At 43.9% G+C, this 15,271-nt stretch overlaps 1 protein-coding gene across 1 annotated transcript in view; it reads left to right on the forward strand.

The window, feature by feature from the left end:
- NOL6 (nucleolar protein 6) overlaps positions 1–15,271 on the forward strand; it is a 191,311-nt gene that overhangs the window by 95,068 nt on the left and 80,972 nt on the right. The window contains 4 exon segments of the mRNA XM_030191898.1: positions 4,831–4,971; positions 7,216–7,333; positions 10,776–10,930; positions 14,538–14,701. Coding sequence (XP_030047758.1) covers positions 4,831–4,971; positions 7,216–7,333; positions 10,776–10,930; positions 14,538–14,701 — 578 coding nt within the window.

Genomic DNA, 15,271 nt, shown 5'->3' on the forward strand with positions numbered 1-15,271 from the left:
CATGTGAAGCGGTGTTCCTGATGTGGCAGCGGACGAACCGCTTCAGGGCAGTGCATGATACTGGGAGCCTTTGAGTTTAAGTTGGCTGACCTGTTTGCGGTCCCAGCTCCTCAGAGGCCGTGCTGTCCGACTCAGTAGTTTTGATGGGCTTTTCCACGCCATTTTGAAACCCGCAGAAGGTGCGTCACCGCAGTTTTCCCGCCCAATTCTTAGGCTTTTTCCTGTTCTTCGCAGGGGTCTCATTCCCCTTCTGTGATGGGCAGTTCTGTTGTGGAGGAGTAGCCTAGTGGTTAGTGCAGTGGACTTTGATCCTGGGGAACTGAGTTCGATTCCCACTGCAGCTCCTTGTGACTCTGGGTAAGTCACTTAACCCTCCATTGCTCCTGGTACAAAATAAGTACCTGAATATATGTAAACCGCTTTGAATGTAGTTGCAAAAACCTCAAAAAGGCAGTATATCAGGTCCCATTTCCCTTTCCTTCCCCTTTTTTTTTCCCCCTGAATTCGTTTTGCTTTTGCATCAGGTGTGTGTTTTTGTTGAAACATAGTAACATAGTAGATGACGGCAGAAAAAGACCTGCACGGTCCATCCAGTCTGCCCAACAAGATAAACTCATATGTGCTACTTTTTGTGTATACCTTACCTTGATTTGTACTACTACTACTATTAATACTATTTAGCATTTCTATAGCGCTACAAGGCGTACGCAGCGCTGCACAAACATAGAAGAAAGACAGTCCCTGCTCAGAGAGCTTACAATCTAATAGACAAGAAATAAAGTAATCAAATCAATTAATGTGTACCTGTCCTTTTCAGGGCACAGACCGTATAAGTCTGCCCAGCACTATCCCTGCCTCCCAACCACCAGCCCCGCCTCCCACCACCGGTTCTGGCACAGACCATATAAGTCTGCCCAGCACCAGCAGCTACCTGCTCAGCCTGAGGCTATTCAGGAGGACCCCCCTGTCTAAGAGGAGGAGAATTGATTTTATAAGGCTAGTTGAAGAGTTTGCCCCTCCATCTCCGCATGGGTCCGAGAAAGCCTCGAGTGCTTCCGGGCTTTCTGAGGCCCGTCGCTTGGCCGAGGACACAGAGCCAGGGTCTGAAGGGGATGATACTTCTGCGGCCAGACGTCTTGTTAAGGAGGAGCTTTCTTTACTAATTACTAAGGCTGTGGAGGTACTTTGTATTCTGCTTCAGCTCAGGGGCCGTCTGTAGGCCCCTCTGTTATGTCTGGCACTAAAAAGCACGCTAAATCCTTCACATTCACGAGGCTATGAATGAGCTTATTGTGGCTTAGTGGGACTCTCCAGAAGCTACTCTCGGGATGGCCTGGGCCATGGCTAAGCTTTTCGCCATACTCCCTATGGAGGTGGAGAAACTGGGTCTCCTTAAGGTGGATGCTCATTACAGCTGTAACTAAACGGACTATTACCCTGTGGATTGTACATGACTGCAAGATAGTCTACCGTAAAGTCCTCCTTTTCAAATTGCGACTCTTAGTCTGCAGATTGCTATTTGTACCTTCTATGTGGTTCGGGCTTATCTTGTGCACAACAACTGGAAATGCCTCCTGAGTTTATGCCTTCTCTGGAGGCGGGCTTTGTCCTGTGTGGCAGATGCCCTCTGACTTGTTTAGGGCATCGGCTAACCAGATGGCGGTTATGGTCTCTGCTTGGAAATGGCTCTGGTTGCGACATTAGTCGGCTGATGTGGCCTCTAAGTCCCGCTTGGCTAAGCTTCCCTTTAGGGGGAGCTTGCTTTTTGGGGAAGACCTGGAGAAGTTGGTTAAAGATCCTAGGATTCTAAATACCAACGTTTGCCTGAGGATTGCGCTAAAGTTAGTTTCAGGTTTTCTAAAGCCCTGGTTAGGGAGGTGAGACGCTACAGGCCTGGTGAATCCGATGTCCAGAAATCTCATTTCTGTCCAGGTAATGCTTTCTTTCAGGGCACTAAAAAAGGTTCCATCTCTAGTTCTAGACCGTCTCCCTCCCCAGCAACCAACCAGTGTTGGGTTGTGGGTTCATGGGATTCGTTTGCCTGCAGCTGTCCAACTTTGGTTTTTCCATTTTTGCTTCTTTCCTTCCTCCTGTTTTCTGTGTGTGTAATATAGATATACATATTTATTGGCATTGGGATTTATAAACTGCCTTTATGACGAGATTCACCTAAGGTGGTGTACAGCAGGTACCGTTTAACATAAAACTTACAATTTTGTTAACACCATAACAATAGTAAAATAACCAAATATAAACATATATACAATAAATGAGATAAACTTGAAAACAGTAAATTGAAACTTTATAATAGAACTACCGTGAAACAGTATCAAAAATATATAAATTTAATAGCAGGTTTTCTGCTCACAGTCAGTTAACCATTCCGTACGAACACCAAAACATGACCCTTATTCACTTGTTCAGAACCCTTGTTTTATCATCCTCACTTTAATATTCCCTTATCTCTTGTTTGTCCTGTTTGTCTGGCCTAATTAGATTGTAAGCTCTGTCGAGCAGGGACTGTCTCTTCATGTTCAAGTGTACAGCGCTGCGTACGTCTAGTAGCGCTATAGAAATGATAAGTAGTAGTAGCGTTTGGGATTCCGGAATCTTGCAACTCTTTGGGATTCTGCATGGAATCTTGCTACTCTTTGGGATTCCGGAATCTTGCTAACCTTTGTCCGTATCCCTTGTTTGTCCTAATTAGATTGTACGCTCTGTCGAGCAGGGACTGCCTCTTCATGTTCAAGTGTACAGCGCTGCGTACGTCTAGTAGCGCTATAGAAATAAGTAGTAGTAGCGTTTGGGATTCCGGAATCTTGCAACTCTTTGGGATTCTGCATGGAATCTTGCTACTCTTTGGGATTCCGGAATCTTGCTAACCTTTGTCCGTATCCCTTATTTGTCCTGTTTGTCCTAATTAGATTGTACGCTCTGTCGAGCAGGGACTGCCTCTTCATGTTCAAGTATACAGCGCTGCGTACGTCTAGTAGCGCAATAGAAATAAGTAGTAATAGTAGTAGTAGTATTTAGCCTTTATACCATGTTTTAATAGGCAGTATATCAAATAAATGTCATGTTATATTATTGTTTTGTACTTGTATTTGTCATTCTGTTACATTTAGTAGCTGTATAGGTGTTCTGCTAATATGCGTGTTTTGCCTCCTCTGGTGTATCGGGGCTTTGTCTCTGTGATGAAACAATGGGTTTTTAAGCCTCTGAACGGAATTATTTCCTGAAATGTATTTCTCTCAATGGTGTTTGTTTTCAGTTTTAAAGCTGGTGCATTCTTTTTCAATTTAGCTTTGCAAAAAAAAAAAAAAAAAGGAACTTGCAGTACCATTGGCTAGGTGCTTTCAAAGTTGGTGCCCTGGGCATAGCTCAAATCTAGCCAAGAGGTACTGGATTTTCTTTAGTCTCAGCTTGGGGGTACAGAGGAGAAACATCTCTGTCCTGAGACCCTGTTCAAGAGTTGTGAGCAGTTATTTCCTGAAACTCCCCGGGTGCTACCCAGGTAGTAAAAACATAGTAAACATAGTAGATGACGGCAGAAAAAGACCTGCACGATCCATCCAGTCTGCCCAAGAAGATAAATTCATATGTGCTACTTTTTTTATTTGTACTGTCCTCTTCAGTGCACAGACTGTGTAAGTCTGGCCAGCCCTATCCCCGCCTCCTTCCACCAGCTCTGGCACAGACTGTATAAGCCTGCCCAACAAGTGTTAGTTTTAATGTTGATCCCTGTTTTGGTTATCTGTTATTACTTGCTGTACCTTTTCACCTGGTTTTTCAAACGTTCACTGTTTTACTGTAACAATAAACCTATTAATTTTTTGGCTCTGCTGTCCTGGACTGATGAAGAATCCAGGTGGTTTGTGTTTTGAGTCTGTGAGTGCTTTCTAGGAACTGTGGGACCTATGGGAGTGTGGCTGCAGTGTCCTAGAAATCACTGGGGGATAACGTATGGGTGGGAGACTCGCCCAGAGGAAAGTGGAACCTAGTGCGTTAGAAAAAAACTTTCATAAAAGGTATAAACTTCCACTGTCAGAACAGAGAAGAGCACCGTAGTGTAGCAATAGCTTCAATGAAGGAAAGGGTAGGAGTGGATAAACATGTCCAGCTGCAGTATGTGCAGCCCGAGTCAATCCTTGTGTGTGCGAGTGAGACTAACAAGTTTAGTTACTTCTTCCGTTAAAGGCTTGGTTGAAGAGCCAAGCTTTCACCTGCTTTCTGAAGTAGAGGTGGTCTTGTGTTAAGCGCAGCCTTTCAGGTAATGCATTCCAGAGTGTGGGGGCTACTCTGGAGAAGACTCGCTTGCGGGTATCACATCGTGTAATGTCTTTTGGAGAGGGTGTAGCTAGTGAAAGTATGAAAGAGCCAGCATGGTTTTACCACTGCAGTATTTCAGAATCTACTACTAATCATTTCTATAGTGCTACTAGATGAATGCAGCGCTGTACACATTACATGCAGGTACTTTCTCTGTCCCTAGAGGGCTCACAATCAAAGTTTTGGTATCTGGGGCAAATGAGGGTTAAGTGACTTGTCCAATGTCACAAGGTGCTACAGTGGGAATTGAACCTAGGTTGCCAGGATCAAAGCCCACTGCACTAACCGTTAGGCCACTCCTCCACAGGAGTCACGGGCAGCTACCTCCGGATGGGTGGCCTGGCATTATGTATCTGACTTTTGATCTTTCGATGGTTTTTAAATGGGAGGGGGGATTATACTTAAGAAAACTATTATCCAGCTGATAAGAGAAGCTGCCAAGGAGGGGCACAGCATAATAGTGAACAGGTATTTAATCTTCTGCCTACTGGATTTTTGCAGGCAGCAGGGACTGGGGAGGAGCAGATGCTCAGCACAGTGAATTCCTATGATGACCTGAGCCGGAAGCTTTGGAGCCTGGAGGGGCTACCCTTGACCGTGACCTCGGTCCAGGGCATACACCCAGCACTCCGCTACACTGACGTGAGTCCAGTATATGTTCGTTAGTTACACAGATGATAATCTTGAGTCCTACTATTATCTCTTTTCCTAACAGGAAGTAGTGAAAACAGTAATTAGAATAAAAAAAAAATTGAAACCCAAGGTGGCCGCATGGGGTAACCCTATACAACAACACCAAAGGAAGTGGAAAACACAACTTCAAGAGATCAATCCGATACACCAGGGTGAGATGCTCCAGAAAACAAACTTTATTTGGACCCTACACGGTGTGTGTTTTGGGTTTTAATTTATACTAGCCGTTGAGCCCGTAAAAACGGGCTGGTATTGGGGTTTTCCTTCCTTCCCCCTCCCTCCCCATGAGGTCACCACCGCTACCGTCCTCCCCCCCCCCCCCCCCCGGGGTCGCCGCCATCCCTCCACCCGGCCCGGGACCTCTCTCTCTCCGCTACTAAACTTACACATCCATTTGCTGGAACGCAGCACACACATCAGCTGAGCTGCCGTCGGCCCTTCCTTCTCTGCCTGTGTCCCGCCCTCCTGTGACGTAACGTCAGCGAGGGCGGGACACAGGCAGGGAAGGAAGGCTGACGGCAGCTCAGCTGATGTGCGTGCTGCGTTCCGGCGAATGGATGTGTAAGTTTAGTAGCGGAGAGAGGGCCCGGGCCGGGTGTGTGTGTGTGTGTGTGGGGGGGGTAACGGTAGCGGCGACCTCGGGTGGGCGAGTGGGGGGGGAGCGGTATCAACCTTGGCGGCGCAGTTTCCCTCTCTGTCCCGCCCTCGTCATCACGTATTGATGCGGGGGCGGGACAGAGAGGGAAGTCTCTACTGCGCATTTGCGAGTGAGTCGGTCACTCGCCGTTTATATGTTTGATGATATTTATGGATTAATATTATATACCCATGGAGGTACAGATATAATATTTTTTGAGGTATGTTGTTATAAAGCCTCTAATATTATTTATTTATTTATTTAACTCCCATTATCTATGATGTTTGTCTGATGATATATTAATAGAATCTTTACTAATTTAATTAATTTTTAATGTTTTAATTTTTCAAAAAAATATTTAATTAATAGATTATATTTAATTTATTAACTAATCTAATATATTGTGTGTTTTTATATTTGTTGTTATATATTTTGTCTGATTTTAATTTAATTATTATATATATGTTATTTTATAGACCCCTGATGAAGGCTTTTTTAAAAGCCGAAACACGGATCGTGTAGGGTCCAAATAAAGTTTGTTTTCTGGAGCATCTCACCCTGGTGTCTCGGATTGATCTCTTGAAGTTGTGTTTCCACTTCCTTTGGTGGTGTTGAATTTTTTTTGGAAACTGTGAACCCCATCTGTTTCTGCGGTAACCCTATACAAAACATAAAAAATATGACAGTATGAATTGTGCTACGCTTTGCACATCAGTCATTAAAAGCACGTAAATAGCATCTGTTCTGTCTTGGTCCTCTAGATATATAGGTCACTGAAACTATTAATTGTAAGAAAACATATACAAGAATTATTATATATCTAAAAATTAAAAAAAAAAAAAAAAAAAAAACCCACACCTTCCACTAATGAAGATCTTTTTCGTATGACTATTCACAATTGCTTTTTCTGATGAAAAATCAAATCTAAGAGTTGATGGCGGTGGTGAAGGCAGTTAGCTTGGCAGAGTTTAAAAATTGGTTAGACTGTTTCCTAAAGGACAAGTCCATAAACCACTACTAAATGGAATTGGGAAAAATCCACAATTCCAGGAATAACATGTATAGAATATTTGTACGTTTGGGAAGCTTGCCAGGTGCCCTTGGCCTGGATTGGCCGCTGTCGTGGACAGGATGCTGGGCTCGATGGACCCTTGGTCTTTTCCCAGTGTGGCATTACTTATGTACTTATGTAATATGTATCTATGCATAATTATTTGGCAATATACTAAGACATCTCTAATTAATGGGCCCTTTTACTAACGCTTGGCGCAGAGATTTTCAACCCAATCCTCTGGGGATACCCAGCCAGTTAGGGTTTTCTGCATATCCCCATCGAATCCCAGCTTGATAATTTCAGACCATGGTTGATGTATGAATGGTGAGCTTCTGTTTGTAGTGGTAGCAGTGTAGTCTGTGACACGCATCATATCTGCCTCATTGATTTTGAATGGCAAGTCTCTGGAATGAAATTTCATTGTCGCTACTGTCATCCCATTTCTGAGATCTTGTCAAGTGTGGCCTGGGTTACTTTATAACAGGAACTCTCTTTGCATTAGGTGTTCCCGCCTGTCCCTGTGAAGCCTGACTATTCCTTTCATGAGAAGGTGAACAGCAGAAAATGTTTGCTCCCTCTAGTGAACAAGCCCTGTCCCGCCTACGTGCCACCTATGAAAGGTAATGGGGTAGGGGGGTGGGGTTGGCAACTAATCATTTTTATTTAAAAGGAGGGGCTATTCTTTACCCACTACAATCTGGTTTTCGCCCTCTCCACTCAACCGAAACTGCGCTTACTAAAGTCTCCAATGATCTATTACTGGCTAAATCCAGAGGTCAATATTCCATCCTCATTCTTCTTGATCTTTCCGCTGCTTTTGACACTGTAAATCACAGCATACTTCTCGATACCCTGTCCTCACTTGGATTCCAGGGCTCTGTCCTTTCCTGGTTCTCTTCCTACCTCTCCCTCCGCACCTTTAGTGTTCACTCTGGTGGATCCTCTTCTACTCCTATCCCTCTGCCTGTCGGCGTACCTCAGGGTTCTGTTCTTGGTCCCTCCTCTTTTCTATCTACACTTCTTCCCTTGGTTCATTAATCTCATCCCATGGCTTTTCCTACCATCTCTATGCTGATGACTCCCAAATCTACCTTTCCACCCCTGATATCTCACCTTGCATCCAAACCAAAGTTTCAGCGTGCTTGTCTGACATTGCTGCCTGGATGTCTCAACGCCACCTGAAATTAAATATGACCAAAACCGAGCTTCTCATTTTCCCCCCCAAACCCACCTCCCCGCTCCCCCCGTTTTCTATTTCTGTTGATGGCTCTCTCATTCTCCCTGTCTCCTCAGCTCGAAACCTTGGGGTCATCTTTGACTCTTCTCTCTCTTTCTCTGCTCATATCCAGCAGACCGCCAAGACCTGTCGTTTCTTTCTTTACAACATCCGTAAAATCCGGCCCTTTCTTTCCGAGCACTCTACCAAAACCCTCATCCACACCCTTGTCATCTCTCGTTTAGACTACTGCAATCTGCTTCTTGCTGGCCTCCCACTTAGTCACCTCTCCCCTCTCCAGTCGGTTCAAAACTCTGCTGCCCGTCTCATCTTCCACCAGGGTCGCTTTACTCATACTACCCCTCTCCTCAAGACCCTTCACTGGCTCCCTATCCGTTTTCGCATCCTGTTCAAACTTCTTCTACTAACCTATAAATGTACTCACTCTGCTGCTCCCCAGTATCTCTCCACACTCGTCCTTCCCTACACCCCTTCCCGTGCACTCCGCTCCATGGATAAATCCTTCTTATCTGTTCCCTTCTCCACTACTGCCAACTCCAGACTTCGCGCCTTCTGTCTTGCTGCACCCTACGCCTGGAATAAACTTCCTGAGCCCCTACGTCTTGCCCCATCCTTGGCCACCTTTAAATCTAGACTGAAAGCCCACCTCTTTAACATTGCTTTTGACTCGTAACCACTTGTAACCACTCGCCTCCACCTACCCTCCTCTCTTCCTTCCCGTTCACATTAATTGATTTGATTTGCCTACTTTATTTATTTTTTGTCTATTAGATTGTAAGCTCTTTGAGCAGGGACTGTCTTTCTTCTATGTTTGTGCAGCGCTGCGTACGCCTTGTAGCGCTATAGAAATGCTAAATAGTAGTAGTAGTAGTAGTATGGTTAAAAGCTGAAGGTGGATAGACTTTGGGAGTCTATTCTGTTAAGATAAGTGAAATAGTGTTAATTTGATAGCGTGTTAAGCTCCAGTGGTGTTCTATGCACGGATAACTGACTGTTTCTGTATTCGTAAAAAAAAATAAAACAAAAAAAAATATCATGCATATTCAGCATAGAGCTTAGCTACCACAGACGATGAAAGTTATTTAGATCTGTAGCACTGGGGTTTTTTTTGCCTATGATGAAGAGAGGACCATTTTGGTCCATTTAAGCTCCTTGAGATCAAATCCTTAGGAGTGGCCTAGTGGTTAGGGTGGTGGACTTTGGTCCTGAAGAACTGAGTTCAATTCCCACTTCAGGCACAGGCAGCTCCTTGTGACTCTTAACCCTCCATTGCCCCATGTAAGCCGCATTGAGCCTGCCATGAGTGGGAAAGCGTGGGGTACAAATGTAACAAAAAAAAAAAAATTTTTGGTCTTTGAGCTCTTTCCCCCTTAGTACAGAGCCATTTTGTGGAATTTGGTGTTTGTTTTTGTATACGTCCACACCACATGAACAGTTTTCTCGTAGACTTTGGGAGTGACATAAAAGGGATATTTTTTTCATGGGAGAAGGGTTGGATGCGTGGCGTCAAGGGAGATCATGGAAGCAAAGACAGTAATGGAACTGAGAACGTTGGGGTGGGGTAGGCACAGAGTATTAGAAGAGAAATGTTGGTTCAGCTGGAGAGGAGTCATTCTGTATGTGTTTTTATATGGTGTGGAGGAGTAGTAGATGACGGTAGAAAAAGACCTGCACGGTCCATCCAGTCTGCCCAACAAGACAAACTCATATGTGCTACTTTTTGTGTATATCTTACCTTGATTTGTAACTGTCATTTTCAGGGCACAGACCGTACAAGTCTGCCCAGCACTATCCCCGCCTCCCAACCACCAGCTCCGCCACCCAATCTTGGCTAAGCTCCTGAGGATCCATTCCTTCTGCACAGGATTCCTTTATGTATATCCCACGCATGTTTGAATTCCGTTACTGTTTTCATTTCCACCACCTCCCGCGGGAGGGCATCCCAAGCATCCCACCACTCTCTCCGTGAAAAAATACTTCCTGACATTTTTTTTTAAGTGTCTGCCCCCCTTCAATCTCATTTCATGCCCTCTAGTTCTGCCGCCTTCCCATCTCCGGAAAAGGTTCGTTTGCGGATTAAGTAGCTTAATGGGGTGGAGGAGTAGCCTAATGGTTAGTGCAGCGAGCTTTGAGTCTGCCGACCTGGGTTCGATCCCACCGCAGCTCCTTGTGACCTTGGTGGGCAAGTCACTTAACTCTCCATTGCCCTAGGTACAAAAAGATTTGATTGTGAGCCCTCCAGGGACAGAGAAAGTACCTGCATATAAAGTGTACAGTGCTGTGTATGATTAATAATGATTAGTAGTAGTAGTAGTGCAGTGGGCTGAGAACCTGGGGAATCAAGATCGATTCCCACTGCAGCTCTTTGTGAGCCTGGGCAAGCCACTTAACCCTCCATTGCATCAGGTACAAAACTTAGATTGTGAGCCCACTAGGAACAGAGAAAAGTATCTGCATGTAATATATGTAAAACCTCTTTGGTGGTACCACAGAGAGGCAGCTTATCAGATCCATAACACTTTACCCATTTAATTGTTGCATTTTTTTTTTGCATTATTAGCATGTTGTGTTATCAGCTGTGCAAATTAGCTTAATAGAGTTGGATTAGTATATTTTAGTATTCCACCTCTCACCATGACCATCAAAGAGGATTTACAGATGCAGTAAAACAAGAATATACCCATAAGACGTGTGATGACTTGGATGAGACCCCCCCCTCAGCTTCCAGTCTCAATTTAACATTTTGTTTGTGTCTTTTTCTTGATGCCGAAGTGATTGCCTGCTGCTCTTGCTTGTAGTTTGATGAGTGCTTCTTCTCTCCTCAGTGATATGCCACATGGAAGGCAGTGGACAGTGGCCACAGGACAAGGAGGCCATCAAGCGGGTCAAAGCCGCATTCCACGTCAGACTGGCCGAGCTTTTTAAGGAGCAGCATCAGCTGGTCTGCAGACCCACTGCAACACATGTGGATGTGTTCAAGGTACCGGGAAGGATTCTTGTCCATAGTTCTAATCTCATACCTCAGGGAGCTTTGTTCTTAATTAGGTAAATTCTGACACAGCGCATTAAGGGAGTTTTTATTAAAAATAAGCTTTTGCACGTAACACATTTTAATAGCAAAAATTATGTGCTAAATACAAAGGCTGGCTGTTAATTAAGCGCTCAGTAGTAACATATGCTAACTTCAGTGTTTAGTCTACACCTGTTGTCTGCCCATAACCCACCCAGTTCCCTCCCCAAACACAGCATGCAAATAACATGCACTGTCATGTCACTGAGGTAACAGTTACTGTGTGTTTGTTTCAAGTTTATTTACAACTTACTATCCTGACTATCGGCTACCAACTAGAGAGTTGCACGGGGACAGAAATCTTACCTGTCCCCGCAAAAATTTAACCCATCCCCACCCATCCCCGTAAGAATTTAATGGTACATAAAATAAAATTCCAGTGCAGCTCTCTACTAGCAACTAAACAGCTTACAGGCTAATAAAGAAAAGAGAAGAATATGAGAAGAGCAACCATGACAACTCGGAGAGAGTGGGAAGAAGGGGAGAACTACAATAGGAAAGGGGGGGCAGGGAAACACAATAGGAAGGGGAGTGTTCTCAGAGTCAACTGGTGCCTGACCATCGTATAAGGCAGCAGAGGTCAATGGAGTGCTTCCATGAAAACATAGGTTTTGAGTTCAGATTTAAATCATTCCAAGGGGGTGTATCATGTTCCGGAAGCCAGTTCCAAAGCTCCGGGCCTTGCACAAAGAAGATTTTAGAGTGAGCAATTTCTCCAAAGGAAGGGACAATTGAGCGATGCTGAATGGAGGGATCAAGTCGGAGAATTTTGAGATAGACAAGAAAGGAATGAGGTATCTCCAGTGAAACATGTCTTGAAGACCATAAGTAAAATCTTGTAGACGATAAGAAAGGAGAGAGGAAGCCAATGAGAAGCGTGTAGTAGTGGGGTAATGTGATCGTATTTGCGAGCACTGTGGATAAGTTTTACTGCAGTATTCCGGACCAGCTGCAAATGGTGAAGATCCTTCGTTTTAAGCTTACTAAGTTGTGCATTAACTACTTTAGCTTTAGTGTAATATGGTCCTCTGGCTGGGTTGTCATGAGCGTGACGACGTTCCAACCTCAGCCAAATGACTGGGTGTTTGCTGAGCAGAGCTGTGAACCTTGGAGACTCGGGTTTGAATTTCTTATCCTTGCAGTCAATGCATGAGCTCACCTAATCTTGGCCACCTCACTGCTTCACTTGAGGTTTTCTGGGAATAGGAAGTCAGCCCCCCAACTACAGTAACAGAGCTGTATTTTAGAGGTTCTTTGATTACATTACATTTGGTTTTGTGTTATTCCTTTTTGACTAAAAAAAAACTCCTCAAACTCCTAAAAGTTTAAAAAAAATGCTTGAAGTGACTGAGTCACAATATATGAAATATACAGTTCTACACATCATTATCAATATTCTAAATCTATATAAATAAAATCACCCCTCAGACGTTCTGAAGCTCACTCCATCTGTCCTGAACGCCTGTCCTCCTGGTAGGCTAGGCTATTCGGACTACTCACCCTCAGTCTCAGCCGCGCCCATCTGGGCCGTAGGCCACGCCCCATCTGCAAATAAAAAGCACCCTCAACGTTCTAAAGCACACTCTGAGGCTTCAACAGTTCGTATGTTCGAAGCTCTGTAACCATTTTTAAGCACACTACATCTCTGCCCCGCCCTGACCTATCAGAGAAGGGAGGAGTGTCACAGCTGCACCGCTCTGACCTATCAAAGGGAACTGAAACAGGAAAAGGGAGGAGCGTCACACCGAATGACGGACCTATCAGAGGGAAGTCAAATAGAAGAAGGGAGAAGCGTCAGAGGCCAAGGGGACGGCCGTATCTACATCTCATAGGTTTCCTTGCTTTCTTTTCAGTGTATTGCAGCTGCAGAGCTCTACTTAGGTAAGTTTAGCAAGCCTGTCAGCTACTGAATACAGAAAGCAAAAGATTGCATGTGGGAACTTGCTCCATTTTGTTCTCTGGAATGCAGTGATTATTATACAAATGGTCTTGCTTTCATTATTTTGGTAGGGGCTGCCTTCATGACTGTCCACAGTCCCCCCCCCCAGTCCTGACACCTGACAGGGGGGACAGGGAAGGACACACGCTCTCTCACAGACACACTCACACCCACTCTCTGTCACACACACACACACTTGCACATTCTCACTCTCACACAGTCACTCAAACATACACACTCCGCGCAAAACCTTGCTAGCGCCCGTTTCATTTCAGCCAGAAACGGGCCTTTTTTTACTAGTAATACATAAAGATAAAATATCTCAAAACCTGAAATCAAGGAGAACAAGAGGGCCCTAGCCTGAAAAATCATCCCCTGCACAGTCTCTGTTTAAACAGATTTAAAGATCTTGGCTTGTATACTTCGCAAGAAAAGCAGGAGAGGGGGGATATGATAGAGACATTTAAATATCTCCTTGGCATTAATGCACAGGAGACAAATTGAAAGTAAACTCTGGAATGAGGGGACGTAGGATGAAGGTGAAAAGGGAGAGACTCGGCAGTAACCTAAGGAAATACTACTACATGTAAAGGTTGGTGAATTTATGGAATGGCCTCCTGATGAAGGTGGTGGAGACGAAGACTGTCTGAATTCAAGCAAGCTTGGGAAAGGATTTAGGCGTCGTTGTTGATACGTTGAAACCCTCTGCTCAATGTGCAGCAGTGGCTAAGAAAGCAAATAGAATGTTAAGAATTATTTGGAAATGAATTGAAAACAAAACTGAGAATCTTGTAATGCCATAGTGCGACCGCACCTCTAATACTGTGTGCAGTTCTGGTCACCACATCTCAAAAAAGATATAGTGGAATTAGAAAAGGTATAGAGAAGGGCGACGAAAATGATAAAGGGGATGGGATGACTTCCCTATGAAGAAAGGCTAAAGTGGCTAGGGCTCTTCAGCTTGGAGAAGAGACAGCTAAGGGAAGATATGATAGAGGTCTATAAAATACTGAGTGGAGTGGAACAGGTGGGTATGAATCACTTGTTTACTCTTTCCAAAAATACTAGGACTAGGGGCAAGCAATGAAGTTACAAAGTAGTAAATTTAAAATGAATCAAAGAAAATATTTCTTCACTCAACCAGTAATTGAAATTTGTTGCCAGAGAATGTGGTAAAAGCAGTTAGCTTAGCAGGGATTAAAAAAAGTTTTGGATAATATCCTAAAAGAAAAGTCCATAAGCCATTATTAAGATGGACTTGGGAAAATCCACTGCATGTTCTAGGATAAGCAGCATGAAATCTGTTTTGCTGACCTGGATTGGCCACTGTTGGAAACAGGATACTGGGCTTGATGGACCTTTTGGTCTGTCCCAGTATGGCAATGCTTTTGTTCTTCTGTTCTAAGTACACAGGATCTTTAACTGAGAGGAAGGAATGGTAACTTGTATGAATGGGCAGACTGGATTGGACCATAATTATCTTTGCCTTCATTTTCTCTGTTTTGCATCGCTTCTGAGCTCTCTTTAATGTAGCACCTACACTTCTTGTGTTTACTAATATTTCTGTTGCTTCTTAAGGATGGTTATGTCTTCCGCCTCCAAGTGGCTTACCACCGAGAGCCTCTGTTCATGAAGGAGTTCATTACTCCAGAAGGGATGGTGAAATACCAGGACACGGCAGAATCTCTGCAGCTGGAAATGGAGATTTTGCACTTACCATACCTGAGCAGCACACTTCATGGGTAAGGCAGGTTAGGCAGGAGAACAACAAGACTATTCTGCATTTTATTTACCGTTTTAAGAAACTGCTATGGTTAAGACCCTCCTTCAGATACTCCTGCTCATTTAGTATAGTGAGAGTGGTTATATTTCTGAATGTATGTGTATGTGAAATCCATGAATCCTCTGGTTTTGTATGCCAGGCTCTTTCTCAGGTATCACAAGAAAACAGTCTTCATAAAATAATTAATGTGCTTTTCATTGCAGGAATGAATCAATTATAGCACATGTTAAAATTAAAGATTAGACCACAGAAACTGTGTGTGAAAGAATTCTTCCTCTGTTATAAATAATGCTTCTATTCTTCAGTATTTATAAACTGTAAATGTAGGTATTTATTTTCCAGCTAATTTGGGGTTCTTTGGTGGTACAAAATATATCTGTTGGTGTTTTTCTGCTGCAAGTTCTACTGTTTGGTACCTATTCTGGTGGAATCAAATATTTATTTATTTATTGCACTTGTATCCCACATTTTCCCACCTATTTGCAGGCTCAGTGTGGCTTACAAAGACCTGCTATGGCAAACGCCATTT

The sequence above is a fragment of the Microcaecilia unicolor genome, chromosome 2, assembly GCF_901765095.1.
Source record: "Microcaecilia unicolor chromosome 2, aMicUni1.1, whole genome shotgun sequence".
Lineage (NCBI taxonomy): Eukaryota > Metazoa > Chordata > Amphibia > Gymnophiona > Siphonopidae > Microcaecilia > Microcaecilia unicolor.